The 27469-nt window shown below is 41.0% G+C and overlaps 1 protein-coding gene across 50 annotated transcripts in view; it reads right to left on the reverse strand.

Moving 5' to 3' along the window:
• Positions 1-27469, reverse strand: part of ATF2 (activating transcription factor 2) — a 95751-nt gene that overhangs the window by 18104 nt on the left and 50178 nt on the right. For 49 of the 50 annotated variants that reach the window (XM_043505350.1, XM_043505347.1, XM_043505345.1 and 46 more), the window contains 2 exons: positions 13346-13495; positions 9680-9886 (listed from right to left, as the gene is read on the reverse strand). In XM_043505350.1, coding sequence (XP_043361285.1) covers positions 9680-9886; positions 13346-13495 — 357 coding nt within the window. Of the gene's footprint in view, positions 1-8222; positions 8426-9679; positions 9887-13345; positions 13496-27469 lie in introns of all 50 variants that reach the window. The other variant, XR_006278011.1, reaches the window with a different exon arrangement.

The raw sequence follows: 27469 nt of genomic DNA on the forward strand, positions 1-27469 counted from the left end.
AACTATTAAACCCTAGCATGCAGTCTGTAAAACTATGCTAAGGCAAAGCTCCAAACTTATTACATTTACTATTAAATAGAACATAAGTAATCATGGGTCATTACTGCCCACTATGCTGATCAGCTGTGCCAGGCTGTCAAGTGAAGATCTATTATGGAAATGCAGGATTGATTAATGTTTTCACATAAAGTACAGTTTAATTATTTCTTTGACATTCAATTTTCTTTACAAGTCATTCTGTTCTTCACAGTTAACGGTTTTGGTATTGGCAGACGGAAAGAAATTTCTTTCCCCTGAATTCACTGTTACCTGGTTAACTCTTGACAATCTGAAAGCCAAAAGCTTCCCGTATTTTTTTTTTTTAAATGAAGAAAATCTCTAGGTGTAGATATGGGCCTAATAATGCTAACAAATAAAAGCTACAGAACAGTCACCTAAATAAGTTTACTCTTATTAGTATAATCTCACTGACCTCAATGGGCCATAATAATGTCACCCATGTGTTTAAGTGGTTGCGGCATCAGCACAAAAGACCCAAAGTAACACAAAATTTTATCTCACTGGTGACCTGACTGGATTTCCCAATCCCATTTGTCTCAAAATTTACTTCTATTGCCAACAACATGTGACAAGCCAGATTAATGGAAATACAAGCAGTGGAGGAGAATTTTTGAGCTTCTTTTTAGATGCAGATTTGTGGAGTCTAGCAAATGTTTACCAACTGTTTTCTCCAAATAGCTGCCCGGTCCTTTTTAACAGCTACAAGTATTTATGGTGAAACAGCTAATTTAAATATAGATATAAGACAACTACATTACTTTTACTAAAATATCCAAAGAATTGCTATAATTTTATACTGACAGGTTTCAGAGTAGCAGCCGTGTTAGTCTGTATTCGCAAAAAGAAAAGGAGTACTTGTGGCACCTTAGAGACTAACAAATTTGTTAGTCTCTAAGGTGCCACAAGTACTCCTTTTCTTTTTTTATAATTTTATAATATGTCTATAAAATAGAATTTTGAACATAGATACTGAGTATAGCAAAAACAAAATTCCTTTTACAGTTAATGAAAAGCAGAAGTGTACCAGGGCATTTTGCAACTATAAAGCACTAAAAAATGATATTAAAGAAGTGGCTAGAATGAATATACTATATAATATTTAATTAAAAGTTTTAAATTCCACCATAAATATTTGCTGTAGGCAGGTATCTAGCATGGTTCTCAAGCTCAGTCATTAATAAATTGCAAACAATATGTTATTTAGCTTGTTTAAAGTTATTGGAAAATTAAAAAATAAAGAGTTATGGATTTAAGTTTGTGTATTAGTAAAACCTGAAAATAACTTTGATTAAGAAAAAAAATACTTACCTTTCCATAACTGTTGTTCTTCAAGATGTGTTGCACATATCCATTCCACTGGAGGTGTGTGCATGCCCAGAGCACAGTAACTGGTAATTTTTCCCTCAGTGGTAATCATTGGGGCGGCTCGGGCGCCCCCGGTGCCATCTGCTCATATACTGTGCTACGCTGGTACATAGGGCCCAGCCGATCCTATGCCCCCTCAGTTCCTTCTTTCTGGCCAACTCCAATACAGAGGGGTAGGACATCAGGTTGTGGAATGGATATGTGCAACAAATCTCAAAGAACAGTTAAAGAAAGGTAAGTAACCGTTTTTTCTTCTTCGAGTGCTTGCACACGTCAATTCCACTGTAGGTGACTCCCAAGCAGTTACATAGGAGGTGGGATTGGAGCTCATGGACATACTGACTGTAGAATAGCTCGATTGAATCAGACATTATCCCTAGACTGCTGAGTGATGGTGTAATAAGCAAAGAAAGTAAGCACAGATGACCAAGTTGCTGCTTTTCAAATGTCCCAAATAGGGAACTGTGCTAGGAATGCCGCTGATGACGCTTGCACTCTCATGGAGTGGGCAGTCAGGATAGCTAGTGGCGGAATAGCTGCCTGTTCGTAACACATGCGAATGCACGATGTGATCCATGACCAAATTCTCTGAGCAGAGATGGGGAGACCTTTCATCCTCTCAGCTACCACTATGAACAGTTGGGTGGATTTACGAAATGGTTTGGTCCTTTCTATATAGGATGCTAGGGCACGTCTTATGTCCCGTGTGCGAAGCCACTGTTCTTCCCTATTTGCATATGGTTTCAGGTAGAAAACTGGCAGGAATATTGTCTGATTGCTATGAATCTGGAAAACCACCTTCAGGAGGAAGCTAAGGTGAAGACATAGCTGCACCTTATCCTTAAAGGATACCATGTACAGAGGTGCGGATCTCCGAGACCCTTTTAGCTGAAGCAATGGCCACTAAAAAAAGCTACCTTCCACGAAAGATACAACAAGGGGTATGTCGCCAATGGTTCAAACGGGGGACCCATAAGTTTTGATAAGACCAGGTTTAGGTCCCATAGAAGGATAGGTTCTCACACTTGAGGTATAGTCCTTTTAGACCCTTGAGGAAACGGACAGACATCGCATGTGGAAAAACGAACTGGTTATCCACCCAATGGTAGAAAACAGATATGCAAGGTGCACCTTAATTGAGGAAATCACTAAACCTTGATGTTGCAGGTGTAATAAGTATCCAAGGAAGTCCTTCAGCAAAGACTGCATGGGTAAGACCCCCACATTGAGAAGCCTATATGGAGAACTGCTTTCACTTTGAGAGTTAAGTAGACCTGGTGGAGGGCTTCCTCCTACCTAATACACCTGCTCCGAGCAAGCCAGCTCTCTTGGATTTAGCCCTGGAGCTTCCAGACCATAAACTGGAGATAGCTGAGCTTCAGGTGAAGTAGCTGACCGTGGTCCTGAGAGATCAAGTCTGCATGCAGAGGGAGCAGGATTGGAGCCACCATGGAAAGGCTTAGCAGCATCATGAATCAGTGTTGATGGGGCCAAGCTGGGGCTATAAGAATGACCTGTGCCCAGTCCCGCTTGATCTTGAGCAGAACCTTGTGCACTAGCAGGATAGGAAAGAAAGCATAGAACAGTTGATCTATCCCTGGGAGTAGGAAGGCATCCGTGAGCAATCCTGGACTGTGACCTCACAGGGAACAGAACTGGTGACACTTCCTGTTGTGCCTGGTTGCAAATAGGTCTACCTGAGGAGTCCCCCACTGCTGGAAAATGTCCTTTGCAATATCCGGACAAAGAGACCACTCCTGGTGACTGAAGAAAGACCTGCTAAAGTGATCTGCAAGCTCATTCTGTGCTCTTGGAAGGTGAGAAGCCTCGAGGTAGATTGAGTGGGCTATGCAGAACTTCCATAGCTGAATTGCTTCTCGACATAGAGGACACCGGAGAAAGAGCGAGCCTCTCCCTGCCTGTTGAAACAGAACAAGGCTGCAGTGTTGTCTGTAAGAACCAATATACTCTTGCCTGTAATGTGAGGCAAGAACACCTGACAGGCCAGGTGAACTGTCCTGAGCTCTCCGACATGGATGTGTAGTGAGAACTCTTCCGGAGAACAAAGGTCCTGAGAGTCCTGAGGGGTCCCAGGTGAGCTCCCCAGCCTAGCGCTGATGTGTCAAAGACCAGGGATATCAATGGTTTGGGCCATGAAAATGGAATGCTGGTGCAGACCACCAGTGGGGTCCAGCCACCAGTTGAAGGAGGTGAGGACCAAGGAAGGTACTGTAAGAACGGAGTCTAGATGGTGACTGTTTGGTGAGTATACTGAGGCCAGCCACGTCTGGAGGCGTCTGAGCAGTCTTGTATGTTGCACTACATATGTACAGGAGAACATGTGAGCAAAACGCCTCAGACAATTCTGGGCAGTTGCAATTGGGTGGCCCTTGAGGTGCACTATCAGAGATTTGGTCACCTGAAACCGCCCTTCTAGACGGAAGGCTCTGGCCTCGGTAGAGTTGAGCACCGCTTCAATAAACTCTATCCTCTGTACCAGAGTGTAACAGGGCGGTTACCCCGCTCCTGAAATAAGATGAGTGACAACAACTGGGGGAAGCTGACCGAATAGCTGACCACAAGTGTGGCCAGCTCAATCAGGGCCCAGCTGGCCCTGATAAGAGTGATGTGGGCCAGGAGCTGTGAGGAGTCTCACTATAGCCCTGGAGTGGAGAGGGCTAGCTGCCTGGGAGCAGGTACCTGAAGCAGAGCAGTGCTGTGGAAGAGCAAAGGGAGCTGGGGAGCTCCAGCCTGGTAAACCCCAAGGCTAGAGGCCTTGGTAAAGGCCTTCAAAGGTACTGGGCCTGCAGAGATACAGCCTAGAAATAGGAAAAGGAAACGGGTCCTAACCCCTTGCCAATGATGAGTGGCCATTACAGACTGCAGTTTGCCCCGGTGAGCAGGGGCTAGATGATGACTAGCAGTAGCCACTGAGGCAAGGTGGGTTTAGAGGGTTGGGGGTTCCTCTGGGAAGGGAGACCCAGAGCCTGGGGGTACTGCTGGGGCAGAATCCCGAGGTAAAGGGCACCGGGATCCGGGAGGGACACGGAGCCAGCGGCAGGCAAGACACCGGCCAGTAGGAGGTGCTCCTTATGCTGGACAGCTAATTCCCAAGACGACCAGAAAGAGGCGCTGCACCGGTGAGTCATTGCATCGCTACACAGAGTGAGGATAGATTTCTGTACATTTATTAGCGGGCCTAGGGCAATGAGGAGGATGGGATGATTTAGTTGGGGATTGGTCCTGCTTTGAGCAGGGGGTTGGACTAGATGACCTCCTGAGGTCCCTTCCAACCCTGATATTCTTTGATTCTACATGGCCCTGGACCGGCCAATGACTAGCTAGTCATCCAGGTACGGGTAGACTTGCACCCCTCACCTCCTCAGAAAGGCTGCCACTACTGCCATGCATTTTGTAAATACCCGCAGAGCTGCTGACAGGCCAAACAGAAGTAATGCAAATTGGTAATGCGTGTGGTTCACAATCAACCTGAGGAACCTTCTGTGGCCTTAGAAAATTGATACAGGGAAGTAGGCGTCTCAAATTGAGATCAGCGTACCCGTCCCCAGGATCCAGGGAGGGAATAATGGAAGCCAGGGAGAGATGCGAAACTAATTTCTTGAGATAGTTGTTGAGCTAGTGAAGGTCTAGAATAGGCTTTCGGAATTAAGAAACAACAGGAAGAGAACTCCTTACCCCTTAGATTTTGTTGAACCTCTTCCACGGCTCACACCCGAAGGAAAGACGGAATCTCCGGGGCCGAAGATTGTGAGAAGGATCCCTGAAGAGGGACGGAGAAGAAGGCTGGGGACGAGGGGTGAAAATGAACTGTCAAGTATTTCCACTGTGATCAGCACATTGCGTAGTGGTACAGAACCATGAATGGATGAAGCAGGACAGGCGGTCCACAAATACAGGGTAAACCGGATCCGGAAACATGGGGATTGGTATAATGTCCTCGAGTGTCTCACCAAAAGGCCTGCTTGGAATCTCCTGGGTGTGGCAGATAGTGATGCTGAGATAGCAGGGGGTGGTGGTCTATACATAAAGCTCCCGCTCCTTTTCTTCTGTGGGTCTTGACAGGCTGGTGGGGCAGAGTACCTGGAGGACTGTTGAGATTTGTAGTGCTTCCTTGAAGTTGATGGCATAAACAATCCCAGGGACATAAGGGTCGCCCTGGAGTCCTTCAGTCCATGAAGCTTCGCACCAGTCTGCCCTGAAAAGAGCGAAGCTTCCTCGAAGAGGAGATCCTGGAGGATTTATGGAACTCCTAAGCATGGCTACTGCGGAAGCCATGGACCTGGCTGCTGAATCTGCTGCATCCAGTGCAGCTTGCACGGAAACCATCGCTATAGATTTCTCCTTATCCACGAGCGAGAACTCCAGCCTCACCTCTTGCGATACCAAGTCTTTGAACTTCAACATGGAGTCCCACATGTTCAACAAATCATATCAGCCGAGCAGCATCTGCTGGTTAGCGATCTTGAGCTGCAGACACCTGGTAGAGTAGACCTTTCTAGTGAATAAGTCCAGCTTTTCGGAGTCCTTTGCTTTAGGTATCAAACCCTGCCTTTCCCTTTTATTGGCAGCAGAAAACACTTGTGATTGCGGGAGTAGGGTGGGTGGAATGAATATACAGAAACTCATAATCTTGGGCAGAAACAAAGTATTTCCTCTTGGCTCTCTTTGAGGTGTGGGAAGGAAAGTGGGGATTTGCCACAAGGTTTTCACAGGGTCTATGATGGCCTCATTGAGAGGCAGGGCTACCTTTTGACGGGCTCATCGTGGCCAGAATGTCACCCAGACTATGGGAGGACTCTTATTACTTCTACCTGCATGCCCATATTTTGGGCCACCCTCTTCAGCAACTCCTGGTAGGCCTGATAGTCATCTATGGGAGGCAACACCCCTGCTCCTGACACAACCTTATCATCGCCTGAGGGTACTTCTTTTCCCTTTCTGTGCCGACTGGATTCCATGGAGCTGACTGGAGTCTGGATGGGGTGTTGCCTGATGGCGCGGTGGATCCCTTCTCTTGGGGGCCACCGAACAGGACTGCCTCGAGTGGAGTCCTGGGTTTGGTAGAAACCTCCCTGGGCTCCAAAAGGGCCATTGCATTGGCATAGGCGCCTCAGTGACCACTAGGCCAAGCATTCAATGGCACTCCTGTGCCCCAATCCAGGGCAGGGTAGGGATCACTGGAGGAGTGGCAGGGTCAACTCCTTGGATGAGAGGCGTCTGACCCAACCTCCAACTCCAAAGACAAGGAGTCTCCATCTGCTGACCCGAGAGGAGCAGTTCCCACCAGTGATGGCGATTGGTGCTGAGGCAGGGAAGGCTCCGTTGGGACCAGCATAGTTGGTTTCTCCTTGGACAGTACTGCGGGGACCAGTAGCGGATGGTAACTGGGGGCACATGTTCTCTCCTTCCCACTGGCACCAATACCACCAACGCCTGTACTGCCAGTGACACCAGTACTGACAGCAATAGCAGATCCCTGGTGGCAGCAAACACCTCCAATGTGGACAGCACCACAATAGCACTGGTACCACACTGGGTGCCGATGGTTCATCCAGAGGCAGAAGAGTGGCTTGATTTAGGTTGCATTCTGCTTTGCTCCCCATGCCTGGCTTTCTTTGGTGTTGGGAAACTCCCCTCTCAGCTGGCTGCTTTTTATGCCTCTTCTTTGGCACCAGGGATGGCGAATGGTGCTGGGACTTCCACATGGTTGGAGGAGCGCTCCTACCTGACGCCTAGGTGCTTGGTGCCGAGTCCAACTGGCTTGGCTCGGCTCGGTTCGGAGGAAGGTCTCAGCGCTGCCTCCATAAGTAGGAACTGAACCTGGCCTCCTAGTCCTCCTTCATATGGTGTTTAACATCCCTGCAAATCTGACAGCAATCCCTGAAGTGAGCCTCACCCAAGCACTTCAAGCAACTGGAGTGCAGGTCGCTCAGGGGCAGCGCTTTGTTGCAGGAGGCACAGGGCTCGAAGCCCGGTGACCGAGGCATGCCTTGGCACTGAGCACGGAAAAAACTCTGCTAACAGAAAGAGAAAAACAAACTATACTAATGAAGACTAATTAATTATTTATAACTATTAATTATACACAACTATCAGAAAAATAAAGACCATTGAGAAAGCTTGCCATAGCAAAGAGAACAGTTTCAGAGACCATCCCAGGTAATAAGAAGGAACTGAGGAGTCATCAGGGCCCTTTATACTGGTGCTATGACTGTGCAGCACCAGAAAGCGCCTGAGCCTCCAGACAGGTCCCACTGAGGGAAAAATCTGCAGTGACTGTGATCAAGGCGCACACATACCTACAGCGGAAGGGACATGTGCAAGCGCTTGAAGCAACCGAATTTTGGCCAGTAATTGTGGCATACATTCTAATTTCTTCAGTAATCTTCAAAAAGTTTCATTTAGTATGTCTGATAATTGGTGGGATATGCACAACTTATTTACACAACTCCTATTATTGTTAATAAAATCATGGTGCAGTCAATAGATGGCAGTGAAGCAGCTTATGTATTTTTAAAATCTAGCAATATACCATTTATAAGCCCACACCCATCTATTTTTGTGTTAATTAACTTTGGTGCTGTACATGTTCCTTGCATCATTGTATTATAATACTCTGAAGTCAGAACTGTTACTCCACTACTGTTAGAAAAATGTTTACTGAGCAGTGAGAGAGTTTGGGGAGACACTATGTATTATATTTGAATGCAATTCCACCAGTATTGAGGTATAATGCATCTTTTCTTGAATTTGGGTGACAGCTTTGTATCCTTTACCTAGATTTAAGTCTCATTTGCATAATGAGACAGGATCCTCGGACATGCTGAAGAGCCCTGCTGACAAGGAACTAAGGGTGTTCAGCAAGTTGCAGCATTGTGCTCAACATGTCTGCCCACTCTGCAGATCAAAGAATAAAGAATGGTTGTTTGAAAATTTGTTCTTTCTTGCTCTGTTATTCTTCCTCTCGTTTTGCATTCAACTGTTTTCAGGACAAAATGGAAGGACAGTATGGCATAAGTAATTTATGTCATATATATCTTACTATATTTTGCTTCTAAGTTTCATTTAAAAATGTGGATGTCAAGAGATTGAGAACCAGATCCTCTGTTGGTATAAGTCACTGAAGCTCCACTGACTTCAGTCAACCCACACTAATTTATACCAGCCAGGATCTGACAACCCAAAGTTTTCTGTATATTCATTTTTTGGTTCCTGAATATTAATGTTACTGTGATTCTTTGCTTTATTCTCTATCCTATTATATTTCTGATAATCCTCAATAAAAATAAAAGATAGCTATGTTTTTTTTATTTACCGTAGTATCTTACAAGGAGACACTGTCTATTGTGTTAATTCTTATACACTTCTAAGTGGGTGGTTGTATTTTTTTTGCATAAAAGCCTATTAAAGAGGCCTCGCTGGCTCAAGTTGACTGATACAGAGCTTAGACCCAGACTGGTAGCAAAATGCCAGTATCACCAGTTGCCTGCTTTATTGTCTAAATGAAATGAATTGGTAGTTTCAGTTCACTGGATTTGGGTCAACATCTCAAGTTGGCATTAATTGACACATTCTTGGCAGTCTCAGCAAAGGCACCAAAGGCTGACTAGGAACAGATACTGGACAACCCTCTCATACTATATGGTCCCTTAAAAATAGGGTTGAGGCACACTGGTAGGGCAGTGTGGTGAAATTTGCACTGCCACTGCCTGTGCTGTACCTGTTCTGTGGACAAATAGAGGCCTTCAGTTTCCAGTGCTGTCAATCTGGCACCTTTCACGAGCACTACATTCACTTTAAAGAAAAAAAACTACAGTTAAAAAATACAAAGGAAATTAAAACAAAAATCTGAATTTAAGTAACTCAGGCAGTGACACAAATTGACATAAACAAGGCATTTCTAAATTAAGGCTAACATTTTGCCAATGAGACTTCACTTTAACATGAACTTGCTCTTGTTGGTTTGTGTCACAACCCTAAAATTACTTAAAATGGAACAAAGGCCAAGTAGGTTAGATCCCAGATTTCACATATCTTTGAAGCTGCATAGTCTCATTCTCATTATCTCAGATTTGTGCATTTACTGATTATGTCTGTTCTAAATTCAACTGCATTTTAGAAAGCTATTCATATTGTAGATCCCATACCAAGTTTGCGCCCCATGACCTCAGGATTGCTAACTGAAAATTCAGATAATTCTTTACTTCTTGCTTGTAACCAAAAAAGAAAATACCTGTAATTGACCATTTAGTGAGCTCAAGTCTTCTGCTTTCTTCTCCAATGACTGCACCCACACTTTTCTTTTTTGTCGGCATCTTGAAGCAGCAGCACGGTTTCGCTCTAGAAACTTCCTTCTTTTCTCATCAGGGTCTTCGTTTGCTGCTCTTCTTCGACGACCTCCTGTATTTTGGGTTTGGGGTGTCGGCTGAGCTGGGGAAGCCTGAAGGAAACAGGAAGATCATAGTTCAGTGTAACCTAACATGTAACTCAAATGTAAGGGTTTGACTTGCATGTATAAATGTACACATATTTACATAGGAAAACATCAACAATATTTCTCTTCTAATATTTAAAATATATTTTTTGACTAAAGGAAACATTAGATATACATCTTAATTCTATGAATACTGTCTAATGGTTTTCATTGTGATTTTGCTCACTAGTGCACTACATTTAAGGTTCTGTCAGTATTTTAATCATGACCCACTGGTTTCCACATTTGTAATCTTGCTGCAAAAATTCATTCCATTTTGATACTTAGCATAAAAGTAAGCCTGAAAACTAACTTTTTAGAATTTTTTTCAAACATTCTTTTACCCATTTTAAAGTTACAGGAAGACAAAATATTTACAGGGTTTAACTTTTAAAAGACCCTTTAACTAAAAATGACTTTGTAAAATGAAATTTATCAGGCAATAACTTCATATAGTTTCTGGTGTTTTCCAAACACCTATCATCCTAAAATGTAACTATACTTTGGTTGTTGTTATGTAATTATTGCCCAATATATAATAACTGCTCATCACAAGGATCTGGACAAAGCATTGGTATTTACTGATCCCTAGAAGAGTAATTTCTTACCTGTTATTTCTGGCTTTTCCAAGTCCCTCTATGCCAGCCCAGACATGGATAGGATCAAAGTAGTTAGAAATGAAAATATTCTATTAAATCATACAGCCCACCCTCTACATGGGCAGAATATAGTCCCCAATAAAAGGACTATTGCATTAAAGCTATACAACCTTGGATCTTCAAGTCTTATCAGCTGATAGAGAGGATAAAATTGCACCTGGAATTAACTCTCCTCATAAAGGGATCTGGCTGACTCTGCATGCTCAATACTTGCTATGCAATAAGTAATAATAAATAATAATAAATGTACCAATCCTAACTTCCACAGCTCATAATATGAAATGTAGACTGGTATAAAGGGACTTTGAGAAGTTAAATTAACAGTTAGGAATTGACCATTTGCAAATATTTCTTACTGATTAGTCACTGAGAACTTTCACAGTAGTACTCATTAACCAGATTATACACAGGGTATGTATACCTAGAAAAAAAATTGTGACCAAGTGTTTTTTTTTTTTAAAAAACAAACAAACAAACAAACTACCTTCTCAGGGCAGCATCTGCTGAGATTGTTGCATCAAGATTAACATAAAAAGTAGAGGATGACACTGAGGTGGCGACATTACACAGTCTCAATCCAAAAGTAGACATTGCTCTTGTGGATGGACTCAGTAGGAAGAGCCTCTTTACCCTGGGCAGCATACACTTGCTTAACCTAGCCTCAAAGCCAGAAGGGGACAAGATTTTTTAAAAGGGAGGCCTGACGTTCAGTGTTTGAATGGCCTGATTTTCAAAAATGCTGAGCACCCACCACCTCTCATTGCCTTTAATGGGTGCTCAGCACTTTTGAAAAATCAGACTTCTTCTTTAGGTGCCTAGATATGAATGTACACATCCATTTTTGGAAGTCTTGGACAAGATACCTAAACTTTAAAAGCTGTGATGCCTTTTTTGGTACTTCACAAAAGAACAAACAGGGGATCTGTTTTTCTAATTTTCAAAGTTCTCTGCAGATAGGAAGTGCAAAGCTTGTTATATAGTATGTATGAAAGTATGTTCCTCAGTCAGTTTCACCAGGCCTGGCAGAACAAGCGGAGAACAACTTCCTGACCGAACACACACACAAATTATTTTAAACTGTCTTCTTTTTCAATAAATAATTGTGACGAAAAATTTTAACATATCTTACTGCTTGATTGTATTGACAGCATTTACACCTCCTATTAATGAGCCTGCTACTGGTTATAGGCACAAAGAGAGAGAAGGTTAAGAATCCTTTTCAAACTTTGACCCTTAGTTACTATCTTGTTCTGATGAAAAAACTGGTAAGGATAGAGGGAGCTTCATCCTCAATTTTCTGGACAAGCAGATGGCCATTATTAAGACAACATTATGGTTAGAAATCTTCCTAAAGCACTCCACAGAATCCTTGAGAAGATTTTCATGATAAAGTTGAAATCCCATGCAACTATGACAAAGTCCTTGCTTTTGTTTCTCAGCTGCTCTAAAAACTGATCATCATCATCATCTCACCTCTAAAAGGAAAACCCCAGAGGAATACTCTAGCTTGATTCTTAAGGCCCTACCAATTGCTTTATAAATCTTAAAGGGAGTCGATCTTCAGGTCTTTATTTTGAATATCCTTAAAAAGACTAGCATGTGATGTTACTGTTCAAGAGATCCACTACCATGTGAGAGAGTTCCAGCTTGGTACTACAGAGCCAACGTAGTATCCACAGGTATCAGAGAAGACAGACGCTATACATCTTTTCTTCGAAGGCCTAACTCTAAAAACTAGAGCTTGCCAACACAGGAGCAATGATATTTGAGAATAAGTATTTCATACCAGCTTTTTCCACTGGCAGAAATTCTACAGCTGGGAAAACAGACAGGAGAGAGATACAGGTCATCTGATTTTAAAGGACACTGGCTAGGGGAAAGAAAGAACTCCTGAACAGACAAAGTGACTAATTGCTGACAACCTCTGTCTAACAAAATGTCATTTTCCTCATGTACATTAATACCTACAAAAGAAAGTTACCATCTGAAATACACTCAATATAGTGTTGCTTCCTTCATGTTTGTCTCTTTCTCCCCCACAAAAGGGGTGTGTGGTTCTGTTTTAATTGTGCTACTTAGTAAGACTGGATTTTCTTAAGAGCTTTCCAGACAGTCTCCTTTGACCAGATGAAAGCAGGTCAACATCACACCTCTGAGGTAAAAACTGTAGCTTCTGAATCCTTCTCCAAGAATCAAGAGGACCAAACCTCTCCCCAACTCCCAATTGCACACCTATTCCCCTTCTCCAACCTAGCTCATTGTTCCCACCCATTTTCATCCTATTCCTAGTCATCATCTAGAATAGTTCTCCCAACATCACCATTTTCACAACACCCAAGAGAGCACAGTGAACTAACTAAATTATGCAGCTGAGTCCCTCATTTTCATATCAGTCAATAACGGCTCTTTCAAGCAAATGGTACCTTAAGCAGGAACCTGAAATGATTGAAAAAATATTTTAAGAGGTGTTCATGATATTTAATATTAAACTAATACAATACCCTGGTAACCCTTGTTTTGTTGATATTTTCCAGATGTATCTTAATTTGCTGCACAATTTTCAGTTTACCCCAGAATTCAACACCAGTGTGCTAAGGAAATCAGGAGGCCTTAGCTTCCAATTAAGTAAGACAACCCCATTTTTTTCCAATATTGGTTCATACCACACCTCAATCTTATTTTCAATATATAAGATAAAGGAAAGAGGATCAGAGATTTTTGCGTAACAGTAAAAGGTTAGAAGTACATCTTGGTTTTGTTGTCATACCGGTGTTTCTGTAGTTGATGTAGCAGGCTGTTGTAATGACTGTGGTCGGGCTTCCTCTGACTGAGTCCTAATCAATCCACTAGCATTCCCCTTGGCAGTATCTCCATTTGTGACCTGAGGATGCTGCTGGGTCAAGGCAGCTTTCAATCGCTGAAAGTATATTAAGAAAATAAATATTCTGTCACATTTTTCATAATGGAAGATACTGTGATAACTTTCATTAAATAATAGCTATTTTTATAGCAGTAGCACCCATATACTGCTAGCTACTTTCTAAACATACACAATGAGCTCACACTTTAAGATAAGAAACACACACAGGATGTTTGAGGATAAAACAATTTTTTGATGTTTCAACAGTCTAACTGGCCTTCTACTAGTTGAAAATTGCATGCAACCATCACTGTAGAAGGATGTGAAGAAGTTAAAGGGTAACGGCTTTATGAACAAGTTTAGGAAGGGCATTCCTTCTACAGAGCATCATATGGAAGAAAATGTACAGAACAGTGTAGGAGAAGCAGGGTGGTGAAAAAACAATGATTTTAAAATGAAATAAATAAATAAATAAAATGAATTGGATTATTTTGATAAAATGACAGGTTTCAGAGTAGCAGCCATGTTAGTCTGTATTCGCAAAAAGAAAAGCAGTACTTGTGGCACCTTAGAGACTAACAAATTTATTTGAGCATAAGCTTTCGTGAGCTACAGCTCACTTCATCGGATGCATTTGGTGGAAAAAACAGAGGGGAGATTTATATACACACACAGAGAACATGAAACAATGGGTTTATCATACACACTGTAAGGAGAGGTTTCAGAGTAGCAGCCGTGTTAGTCTGTATTCGCAAAAAGAAAAGGAGTACTTGTGGCACTTTAGAGACTAACAAATTTATTAGAGCCTAAGCTTTCATGTTGAAAGCTTATGCTCTAATAAATTTGTTAGTCTCTAAGGTGCCACAAGTACTCCTTTTCTTTTTACTGTAAGGAGAGTGGTCACTTAAGATAAGCCATCACCAGCAGCGGGGGGGGGGGGGGGAGGAAGGAGGAAAACCTTTCATGGTGACAAGCAAGGTAGGCTAATTCCAGCAGTTAACAAGAATATCTGAGGAACAGTGGGGGGTGGGGTGGGGGGGAGAAACAACATGGGGAAATAGTTTTACTTTGTGTAATGACTCATCCATTCCCAGTCTCTATTCAAGCCTAAGTTAATTGTAGCCAGTTTGCAAATTAATTCCAATTCAGCAGTCTCTCGTTGGAGTCTGTTTTTGAAGCTTTTTTGTTGAAGGATAGCCACTCTTAGGTCTGTAATCGAGTGACCAGAGAGACTGAAGTGTTCTCCAACTGGTTTTTGACTGTTCCTCAGATATTCTTGTTAACTGCTGGAATTAGCCTACCTTGCTTGTCACCATGAAAGGTTTTCCTCCTTTCCCCCCTCCCTGCTGCTGGTGATGGCTTATCTTAAGTGATCACTCTCCTTACAGTGTGTATGATAAACCCATTGTTTCATGTTCTCTGTGTGTGTATATAAATCTCCCCTCTGTTTTTTCCACCAAATGCATCTGATGAAGTGACCTGTAGCTCACGAAAGCTTATGCTCTAATAAATTTGTTAGTCTCTAAGGTGCCACAAGTACTGCTTTTCTTTTTGCGAATACAGACTAACACGGCTGCTACTCTGAAACCTGTCATTATGCAAGGCACTGAATTTAGCCGTATAGAGTGGAAATCTGTCAACTTCATGAAAAAACTCGTACAGATACAGACAGACATCATTTTCCTCTCCAAATGCAAACAATGGACATCATACCGAAAGGACTGAAGGTAAAAAATCCATTACAATCTACATACCACACAGACTATGCTGACAGCTTGTGCCACACACTCTCAAAGAAACTGCGGAACCACCTGATCAACATCCTCTACAGCAAACAGGGAAAGATGAAGAATGAGCTGTCAAAGCTGGATACTCTCATAAAGAACCAACCTTCCACACAAACTTCCTCGTGGCTGGACTTCACAAAAACTAGACAAGCCATTTACAACACACACTTTGCTTCTCTACAAAAGAAAAAGGACACTAAGCTATCTAAACTACTATATGCCACAAGGGGCCACAACAATGGTTCCCGTAACCCACCCAGCAATATTGTTAATCTATCTAACTATACTCTTAGCCCAGCAGAAGAATCTGTCCTATCTTGGGGCCTCTCCTTTTGCCCCTCCACCCCCACGAACATGACACAGTTCTGTGGTGACCTAGAATCCTATTTTTGATGTCTCAGACTCAAGGAATATTTCCAACACACCTCTGACCAACATATTAACCCACAGAGACCTTCCTGCCAACACTACAAAAAGAAGGATTCTGGGTGGACTCCTCCTGAAGGTCGAAACAGCAGCCTGGATTTCTACATAGACTGCTTCCGCCGACGTGCACGAGCTGAAATTGTGGAAAAGCAGCATCGCTTACCCCATAACCTCAGCCATGCAGAACACAGTGCCATCCACAGCCTCAGAAACAACTCTGACATCATAATCAAAAAGGCTGACAAAGGAGGTGCTGTCGTCATCATGAATAGGTCGGAGTATGAACAAGAGGCTACTAGGCAGCTCTCCAACATCACTTTCTACAAGCCATTACCCTCTGATCCCACTGAGAGTTACCAAAAGAAACTACAGCATTTGCTCAAGAAACTCCCTGAAAAAGCACAAGAACAAATCCGCACAGACACACCCCTAGAACCCCGACCTGGAGTATTCTATCTGCTACCCAAGATCCATAAACCTGGAAATCCTAGACGCCCCATCATCTCAGGCATTGGCACCCTGACAGCAGGATTGTCTGGCTACGTAGACTCCCTCCTCAGGCCCTTCGTTACTAGCACTCCCAGCTATCTTCGAGACACCACTGACTTCCTGAGGAAACTACAGTCCATTGGTGATCTTCCTAAAAACACCATCCTAGCCACTATGGATGTAGAAGCCCTCTACATCAACATTCCACACAAAGATGGACTACAAGCCGTCAGGAACAGTATCCCCGATACTGTCACGGCTAACCTGGTGGCTGAACTTTGTGACTTTGTCCTCACCCATAACTATTTCACATTTGGTGACAATGTATACCTTCAAATCAGCGGCACTGCGATGGGTACCCGCATGGCCCCACAGTATGCCAACATTTTTATGGCTGACTTAGAACAACGCTTCCTCAGCTCTCGTCCCCTAATGCCCCTACTCTACTTGCGCTACATTGGATGACATCTTCATCATCTGGACCCATGGAAAAGAAGCCCTTGAGGAATTCCACCATGATTTCAACAATTTCCATCCCACCATCAACCTCAGCCTGGACCAGTCCACACAAGAGATCCACTTCCTGGACACTACGGTGCTAATAAGTGATGGTCACATAAATACCACCCTATATCGGAAACCTACTGACCGCTATTCCTACCTACATGCCTCTAGCTTTCATCCAGATCATACCACTCGATCCATTGTCTACAGCCAAGCTCTACGATATAACCGCATTTGCTCCAACCCCTCAGACAGAGACAAACACCTACAAGATCTCTATCATGCATTCCTACAACTACAATACCCACCTGCTGAAGTGAAGAAACAGATTGACAGAGCCAGAAGAGTACCCAGAAGTCACCTACTACAGGACAGGCCTAACAAAGAAAACAACAGAACGCCACTAGCCATCACCTTCAGCCCCCAACTAAAACCTCTCCAACGCATCATCAAGGATCTACAACCTATCCTGAAGGACGACCCATCACTCTCACAGATCTTGGGAGACAGGCCAGTCCTTGCTTACAGACAGCCCCCCAATCTGAAGCAAATACTCACCAGCAACCACACACCACACAACAGAACCACTAACCCAGGAACCTATCCTTGCAACAAAGCCCGTTGCCAACTCTGTCCACATATCTATTCAGGGGATACCATCATAGGGCCTAATCTCATCAGCCACACTATCAGAGGCTCGTTCATCTGCACATCTACCAATGTGATATGTGCCATCATGTGCCAGCAATGCCCCTCTGCCATGTACATTGGCCAAACTGGACAGTCTCTACGTAAAAGAATGAATGGACACAAATCAGACGTCAAGAATTATAACATTCAAAAACCAGTTGGAGAACACTTCAATCTCTCTGGTCACTCGATCACAGACCTAAGAGTGGCTATCCTTCAACAAAAAAAGCTTCAAAAACAGACTCCAACGAGAGACTGCTGAATTGGAATTAATTTGCAAACTGGATCCAATTAACTTAGGCTTGAATAGAGACTGGGAATGGATGAGTCATTACACAAAGTAAAACTATTTCCCCATGTTATTTCTGCCCCCCACCCCACCCCCCACTGTTCCTCAGATATTCTTGTTAACTGCTGGAATTAGCCTACCTTGCTTGTCACCATGAAAGGTTTTCCTCCTTTCCCCCCCCCCCCCCGCTGCTGGTGATGGCTTATCTTAAGTGAGCACTCTCCTTACAGTGTGTATGATAAACCCATTGTTTCATGTTCTCTGTGTGTGTATATAAATCTCCCCTCTGTTTTTTTCACCAAATGCATCTGATGAAGTGAGCTGTAGCTCACGAAAGCTTATGCTCTAATAAATTTGTTAGTCTCTAAGGTGCCACAAGTACTGCTTTTCTTTTTGATAAAATGGTTTTTGAAGAAAAAAACCCTATCTAAAGATAGTTTTAATTAAGATATCGTTGAGCTATAATGTATTTCATCATGGAATAGGGATTATAAATTCTAATTCTATAATAGGAGACAATATATTCACGTAATGTTTAAGAAAAGTTTTGTAAATGAGTTCCAATAGTTCATAGATTAGGGGCTCAATCTTATGGGGTTCCACAGGCTTCTGTATAAATTATTTAGGTTAATCTTTCTATCTCCCCATGGGACTCAGTACTCAGTCTAGAAGAGACCGTCAGAGATGCTTAGTTTTGCAGTTCTGAAACTGTGGATGTATGTCTTCAGAGGCAACATGCTTGTTAACAGCAAAAATGTTTTAAAGTAAATAAAATAAATAAATAAATAATATATAGAGATGAGAAACAACAGACCTCAACCCTATTGTCCCTCTGCAAATTTGTGTACGCAGAGTCAATCCCTTACCTCACTCTAAAAGTGCAAAGTTTCAAAAAGTTCAATGAATAGATGACTGTTGGGGGAGGAACAGAGCCGAACAAAGAGAAGAAGTCTGGAGATAAATGTGAGAAGTGAGGGACAAATGCTTTTTTGTTAAAATATTATAGGTTTGCTGTTGAAGAAAAAATCCAGAATACTTAAAAGTTGTTTTTTTAGTTAAATAAAACAATTTAAATGTCTTCTCCTAATACAGCATGGCAAGAAAATCCTCCAAATATTAATGATTAACCTGCCGAATGGGAGATAGTTCACCTCCCAATGAATTCATAAATATCTGCTCCAATTACCTTTGGTAAATGAAATAACCAATCATTCATTTTCTGATATAGCTGTAAAACTAATCTGAAAAGTTTTCAAAATATATCTGTTTAAAAATGTATAGTGTATACCTTCTAAAAATGAAACCTATCTCTGAGTTGTGAAGAATACATATTAAGGTTATAACCACCAACAAGAATGCACTTTTATGTAGAAAACCATGATTAAATGGAGTGTTCCTGACTAGTGATTTAAAATCAAATCCACCCTGCAGAGAAGTGAACTAATACCAATGATGGAGTAGAGTGGACAGTGTACAATGTGATAGAAAAACAAGAGTGGATAAATACACAGAGACAGTAAACCCAGACACAGGAAATTTCTTTCAAAACCGAATTAAAAAACATCTGGTGGGTTTATAGTTTGTTTTTTTAAAATCATATTCTTTATTCTAAGATGATATCTTGATGATGCATTAAATAATTGACATCTTTTAACTCAGATGTGAGCATTAACTAATGTTTACTTAGTGCACGGGCTAAATATTTTCAACAATGGTTTACAAAAGCTTTTATTAGCTGATTTATTAAGCAATACAATTACAAAAAATAGTAATTACAAACTGTATCAGTATACAATATATTTCAAGAGCCACAGATGATTTTATATATTAACTATATACTATATTCTAAAGCAGGTCTCATTGACTGTACTAGTCTATTTGATAATCAAGTTTACAACCGCTTGAAAATAAAAGCTATGCTTTCACTATAAAGGTGAATTAAAATTACAGCAGATTTTCAACAAAAGGTAATGTATTCTGTTTACAACAAGCTTATATGCCTAATGTGGTGAAAGGACATAACATAAAAATGGCCATACCGGGTTAGACCAAAGGGCCAGCTATTCCAGTATCCTGTCTTCAGACACTGGCCAATACCAGGTTCCCCAGAGGGAATGAACAGAACAGGCAGTCATCAAGTGATCCATTCCCTGTCGCTCATTCCCAGCATCTAGCAAACAGAAGCTAGGGACACCATCCCTACCCATCCTGGCTAATGGGCATTGATGGACCTATCCTCCATGAACTTATCTAGTTCTTTTTTGAACCATGTTATAGTCTTGGCCTTCACAACCTCATCTGGCAAAGAGTTCCACAGGTTGACTGTGCATTCTGTGAAAAAATACTTCATTTTATTTGTTTAAAACCTGCTGCCTATTGATTTCATTTGGTGACTCCTAATTCTTGTGTTATGAGTAAAAAACCACTTCCTTATTTACTTTCTCCAGACCAGTCATGATTTTATAGACCTCAATCATATCCCCCCTTTGTCATCTCTTTTCCAAGCTGAAAAGGCCCAGTCTTATTAATCTCTCCTCATACGGAAACCGCTCCATACACCTAATCATTTTTGTTGCCCTTTTCTGAACCTTTTCCAATTCCAATACATCTTTTTTCAGATGGGGCGACCACATCGGCACATACCATGGTGTACCATGGATTTATATAGAGGCAATAGGATATTTTCTGTGTATCTCTTTCTTAATAAAAAAAACAGACGTAGGTATCCTCAATGGCTTTATTAATAGGTTTGTTTTTATTTTCAAATTTTGCACTCCCACAGTAAGATTTTATTCAGTATTATTAAACAATTTCCCTGCAAGATAAACTGTGTATGAGGGTGCATCTTTCTAATGATCAGTACTGTACTTAAAACCATCAACTTCATTAAAAACTAATTAGTATACTTTTACAACAAATTAAAAGATTTTTTTATTTCATGAGTCTAAAATACATTAAAATGCACATCTCTCTTGAATAATCTTTATTATTACACATTGTTACCTTCTGCAAAAACATAAAAGAAAAAACATCAATATTTATTATCCTCTTTTGAATGCCACCGGGTTTACAGTGTAAATTTAGCTCTTCGGTGTACCACAGACAAACGTGCAGAAGAAAGGAGGTCATTAATTCAATAAAGGCAAAATGCAGATATATTGATGAGTAAAGTAGAAGCACTCCCTGCTCCTCACCCTGGGAAGCCCCGAAAGGTGTCTGGAACAACAGTGGAAAATAGGCCTGCCACCTTCCTCTGAATACAAGACTCCCCACTACCCATAGAAGGAAGACCACAGATTGATTCCCAACAGAGCTTTACCTAAGGGAAGCTGTGGGGACAGATGGAGACTCATATAGATGCCTCTACAGGTCTGGATAAGCATCCAAACATGTAGATGCTCAGCTAAAATCCAAATCTTACAAAGCGTTAAATTGAGATATTTGTGTTTAAATAGCCTAAAATTCACATTCAGCCCTACAACACCTGGAGACTACTTGGAGTATGATAAGATATTACATGCATAACTGGCAGCGATGCCCACTGTTAAGGTTACTTAGTACTTTCCATTATAAGTCCCCGCTTTCAGTTGTTTATAAATTTTGTCTAAACTTTAATCATTTGGACTGGAATTTTCCATGTTCTCTTTCTTTATTCTCAGACTGAATTTTTTTGGAAAAAGTTTGAGCAAGAGGTTTTGCTAAATCTGAGGCTGAAGAGTGACAAAAACTATTTTTTCCTATAATAAATTTCTCTTTCCAGGAATTTCTTTAAAGAGCTCTGGCACCTTCATGCATTGGAGCATAAACTTGAAATTTGGCAAAGGGGATAGTCCTGATATCAAAGAGGTGTCTTTTGCCGTTTTCATAAAAGTCCGTCCAGATCTGCACATGCTCAGCAAAGGTTGTTGGAGGCTTACTGCTAAAAAGTCTCCAAGTACTCCATTCTGAAATGATATGCCCCAACGCCACAGAATTCACTATATACCAACTGCACTAAGCATGCCCTCAGAACTGACACAGTCTGCTTCAGAGCTAGATATCTGAAGACAGGAGGCAATGGCAGGCATCCAAACTCTTGGCCTGTGAGAAGGTGTACTGGGGGCTGGGAGTCAAGTGGAGATGAAGTTCTAGTCTTGCCTTTTCAGCTAACAGATGTTAATTCTGTGAACTTCAAAGCCATTATTGTTAAGAAAGGATTCATATCCTTCCCTACTTTAGGAGGCAGGAAAGAATCTTAATCCATTTTACTATTAAATAACAGTTTGGACAAAGCCACTTCTGTCAGAGCTGAGAACAGAACCCAAAGCTCTAAAATAGCAAGTCACATCAGTTGCTTAGCACAACAAATTTTTCCAAATCTATGTGCTTAGCTGTGATGCTTGCCTAGATTACGCTCGCTTTCAGAGGTAGGAATAGAATCCAGAACTTCTAACTCCCAACATTCCTCTGCTGTCCTGAAACTAGTTGTGCAAGCCAATGACACAGTATCTGTAGTAATGTCCCCCTTCGGTGACTGGTCCACATAGACGATAACAACCTACTATCACAATTAGTTATTGCTTTAATTTAAGTGTATTCTTACATAAAATGTTAAGGGCACCTAGAATATCGTATGGGCACTCTTATTACAGTGTGCATAAATCTTAACTAAGTGGTCGAGGTCTAGGCTATCCCTCTAGAAGTCTTGGGTTCCTGGTGATAACCCATGCTGTGGATCAATATAGGTTCACCTGATAGCTTCTTTAAAAAAAAAAACTGAAAAAAAATTCTATGAAACTTTTCACCAGAATGTTAAAGGTTCAAAAGTCACTCATAATTTAAGAAATACAACCTTAATGCACCCCCCTTGTGCATGTTTAATTAGAGTTGGCCAGGAATTTTGGAAGCAGGGTTTTGCTGGAAAATGCCAAATCATCTAATCTGAAATTTTTTGCAGAAACATATCATGTTCTATGAACTTCTGACAACCACATGCTTGGTTCCTTTGGAGCTGTAACTTCTGGCTCTAGCTGTATTTCAGCTCTTGATTCAAGACTTCCAGCTTCCCTGCTCTGGAGCTGGAAGCCTTGGAACTTGGGGCTCAAAATTTCCAAAATGAAACATTTAGATTATTCTGGAACAAGTTTTGCAAGGATTCTCTCTTTTGCGGGACATTTCAAAATATTTTACTTTTCATTCTGAACTTGAATAATTTCCCCCCGTCCCTCCAGAATTTTGTAAATTTTCCACAAAACAGAAATTCTGACTTTTGACTAGCTGTGTGTGTTATGGTACAGAGGGTTACAGGAACAGGAAATATGCTCTCTTGTGTTTATAGTACTAGATGAAGACTCCAGTGAGTTCAAGTTTGCCCCGGCTCTGTTAGGGCCTTACGTAAGGCTGGCCAAGATCATGCCTGACTAACCTAATTGCCTTCTATGATGAGATAATTGGCTCTGTGGATGAAGGGAAAGCAGTGGAAGCGTTATTTCTTGACTTTAGCAAAGCTTTTGATCAGGTCTCCCACAGTATTCTTGCCAGTAAGTTAAAGAATTATGGACTGGATGGACTATAAGGTGGATAGTAAAATGGCTAGATTGTCGGGCTCAACGGATAGTGATCAATGGTTCCATGTCTAGTTGGCAGCTGGTATCAAGCAGAGTGCCCCAAGGGTCGGTCCTGGGGCCGATTTTGTTCAATATCTTCATTAATGATCTGGAGGATGGTGTGGATTGCACCCTCAGCAAGTTTGAAGATGACACGAAACTGTGAGGAGTGGTAGATACGCTGGAGGGTAGGGATAGGATACAGAGGGACCTAGACAAGTTAGAGGATTGGGCCAAAAGAAATCTGATGGGGTTCAACAAGGACAAGTGCAGAGTCCTGACTTAGGACGGAAGTGCATCCCATGCACTGCTACAGACTAAACCGAGTAGTTAGGCAGCAGTTCTGCAGAAAAGGACCTAGGGGTTACAGTGGATGAGAAGCTGAATATGAATCAACAGTGTGCCCTTGTTGCCAAGAAGGCTAACGACATTTTGGGCTGTATAAGTAGGAGCATTGCCTGCAGATCGAGGGATGTAATTGTTCCCCACTATTCAGCATTGGTGAGGCCTCATCTGGAGTACTGTGTCCAGTTTTGGGCCCCACAATACAAGAAGGTTATGGAAAAATTGGAAAGAGTCCAGAGGAGGGCAACAAAAATGATTGTAGGGGGCTGGAGCACATGACTTATGAGGAGAGGCTGAGGGAACTGGGATTAGTCAGTCTGCAGAAGAGAAGAATGAGGGGGGATTTGATAGCTGCTTTCAACTACCTGAAAGGGAGTTCCAAAGAGGATGTATCTAGATTGTTCTTAGTGGTAGCAGATGACAGAACAAGGAGTAATGGTCTCAAGCTGCAGGGGAGGTTTAGGTTGGATATTAGGAAAAACTTTTTCACTGGGGAGGTGGTAGAATCTCCTTCCGTAGAGGTTTTTAAGGTCAGGCTTGACGAAGCCCTGGCTGGGATGATTTAGTTGGGGACTGGTCCTGCTTTGAGCAGGGGGTTGGAGTAGATGACCTCCTGAGATCCCTTCCAACCCTGATATTCTATGATGCTATTATAATGCATACATATAAAAGAGGATCAAATTAAGGTTACATGGGGAACCTTTATCTTAGCATTTCCTAACTTTTGAGTGCTTGACTTTGCAACATTAAATATTATGCACAAAAAACAAAATTAAAATAATGTTAAAAAGCAGTGCCAATTAAGCTCTGCCCCTTTTTACATTTTCCCAGGTTTGCCTGACCACTCTGGCAGGGACACAGGAGGTTGCTGGAACAATTTGCGTGAGGAAGAAAGGGAGTAACTTGCCCCAACCTCCTGCCAAACTAAAATGTCAATTCCAATACCAAACACAGAAGAAAACTGCAGTCACGTGCCAGCAATTGTTACTGAATTCTATATTTTGCAAATTCTAAACTCTCATTAAAATAAGTTAATTTTCTTACTACTGTAAACACAGCTTTGCAAAAAAATAAAACTCTAAGACCTGCCACCAACGGTCTCCAGTCAAACAAGAGCAGAAGCAAAGGTTCATTCTTTGTTCACTCAATTCTCCTTACAAAAATGTAATGTTCCCCTCATTCTGAAAGTACAGCTGGAGTACTAGTAATTTAATGGTAAAGTTTCCAAAACTGTCAGGGCACTGGACTGGATAATCTAATAAATCTTTTCTATTTCTAGAGCTGGGCAAATATTTAATAGTTATATCACATATTTTAGCTCATTTTCTCTTCACAAATTTTCCGCAAAGACTGATTTTTCTCAACTGCATTATTTTCAATTATCAGCTGAATAACTTCAAATAATTCTTTAACTACAGCTTGTTGATAAGCAATTCATTGCAAGTACTAAATAGTTACAATTGGAACTATATTTATTAGATACAAGTTAGATGTTATGTTTCTATTCCAGTTTTTAAATCAGGTTTCCGATCCAAATGCTAACCATTACAAAATAAAAATTAATTCTGTGCAAATATGCTGTAATATTTGGTTAAAGTTGGAAGGTTCAATGAACACCCCTGCTAGCACAGCCATTTGCTAGATCAGTAACAAAGAAAATGCAAAGAGGTGAAAAGATTTTAAAAGACTTGTCTTTGCCTAATATTAATATTTTCAGGAAAACCTTTTTGCAGTATACATCCAGCTCCATTTTTTTTTAACCTCCTAACTGCCACGGTTCTATTGAACTGAAAACAAAAACCTCTCATACTAAGTTTGCAAAGTTAAAATCAAAGGAAATTCAAATGTAAGGTTCCAATAGCAATGTCAACTCTGCCAGAGTGCACATGCATATTTTCTATTGAAATTTTTCCAATTAAATGTGTAACATAATATTATTGCCTATGCTGTAAAATGTATATCATCAGACACACAAGACTTGCAAATGACCACACTAATATTGTTTTGGAAACTTGACTTCTTTATATAATGCTAAGGTTACACAGTTAAACTCCATCTGAAAATTTGTTATATAGTTGAAACAAAATAGGTATTTATCACAGAAATAGGAATACAAAACAATTCTCTGTTTTAGACGTGGCAGAGATTGAGAGATGTATATAAGAAACCTAAATGATATATTTACTGTAGGTGAAAGTTATCCACAAATGGGTGGAACTGAAAATCCAGTAAGGGAATAGCTTCAGATAATTTAGAAGAATGGAGTTTAACAAGGAGGATCATTTCTAACAATTATGTTTTTATACAGATTTTGAATACCAGATAAGTATTCCAATACTTGCATGTGGCATAGGGGTACACATTGTATTTCAACTGAATAGTGGGGTAGTCACCCAAAATATTATGAATTTTAGTTTTAAAAATTTGATACATTACCACATATATTAGAGGTTTATTCTTTATATAGTTACAGTATTATATGTGAAGAAATAATAATGGCTAATCATAATCTAGATGCTTATTCAAGTGAGGTTAAATTATCACAGAATAAAAATCTGATTTTAAAATATTTTATTTGAGCATAAGCTTTCGTGAGCTACAGCTCACTTCATGCATCTGACGAAGTGAGCTGTAGCTCACGAAAGCTTATGCTCAAATAAATTTGTTAGTCTCTAAGGTGCCACAAGTACTCCTTTTCTTTTTGCGAATACAGACTAACATGGCTGCTACTCTGAAACCTGCAAAATATTTTAACATTTTAAATTTTTACGAGTGAAATTTTATTGTGCATGTGTACTCTTGAAAACAAATCCTTATCACATCTGTCAAAATTTGGTAGGAATGGATCACTCCATCAACAACTCACAGAAAGTAGATAATATTCTCTAGAAACAATTTATGAAAAAGTCAGATCCATATTTCATATCTGCCACAAAAGCTCATCAGAGTAATAACCCTCCTTCTCCTGGGTGCTATCCTACCATCTGCTGCTCTATTACTTATCTTTATTTTGCAACTAATTAACAGCATAATCTTCTAAATTCAGCAAGTTAATTATCATTATTGTGGTCTTTGCAGCATCATCAGTCCTCATGAAGTCTTGTCTCTCCACCCCCAGAGAATGTATGAAAATGAACTAGGTTGGGAGAGGGTCTGTTTCTTTAGAGTAGGCTCATTAGGTGTTTGCTGATTAGCTCAGCATGCAGAGAGGCAGGTCAGAAGAATTCTGCTGAACACAAGGTTCCATGCCAGGCTCAACCAAGCTAATATAGGTTTCTGAACATTTGCCAAGCTGCCCTCTGTCAACTCTCAGTAGAAACCCCTTGCAGAAAGCCTACTGGCTACCCACTGTGTTCAAGATATTTCTCAGTTTGTCATAAAAGGCTTTGCATGGAGGGTTCTCCAGAGTAGAATTTTGTTTAAACAAAGGTTTTTAATTTACTTTCTTAGGAAACTTCCTGATTCACTCAGAATGTTTTCCCTAACGTTTTTTGTCTGCATCATCCTCAAACTGCATGTTAATGACAAACATGCTACACAGCTTGAAGTAAACCATCCTTTTATACACACACACACACACACACACACACACACACACACGAGATATCTGGAATTTCAGATTTTCTTCTCAAACAGATCAAAGACCCAATTCTGAAATAACATAGCTCTCCCTTACAATACGGTATAATATATTTTTTCACATTGCCTACTGTACCTGCATGTGTTCTGGACACCTCAAAAACACCACACACATAAAAATCAACCTGCATGTGTGATTTTACTTTTGTAAGAGAGTTCTGTATAATAATGGACACTAAGCCTGTGTGTGTGAAAACCCACAATTTGTGCATATGGCACACTTCCTACATGATCTGTAAAGCTGATCTTCATACAAAACTCCTAGAATCAGCTGCAC

This window comes from Dermochelys coriacea, chromosome 11 (assembly GCF_009764565.3).
Source record: "Dermochelys coriacea isolate rDerCor1 chromosome 11, rDerCor1.pri.v4, whole genome shotgun sequence".
Taxonomy (NCBI): domain Eukaryota; kingdom Metazoa; phylum Chordata; order Testudines; family Dermochelyidae; genus Dermochelys; species Dermochelys coriacea.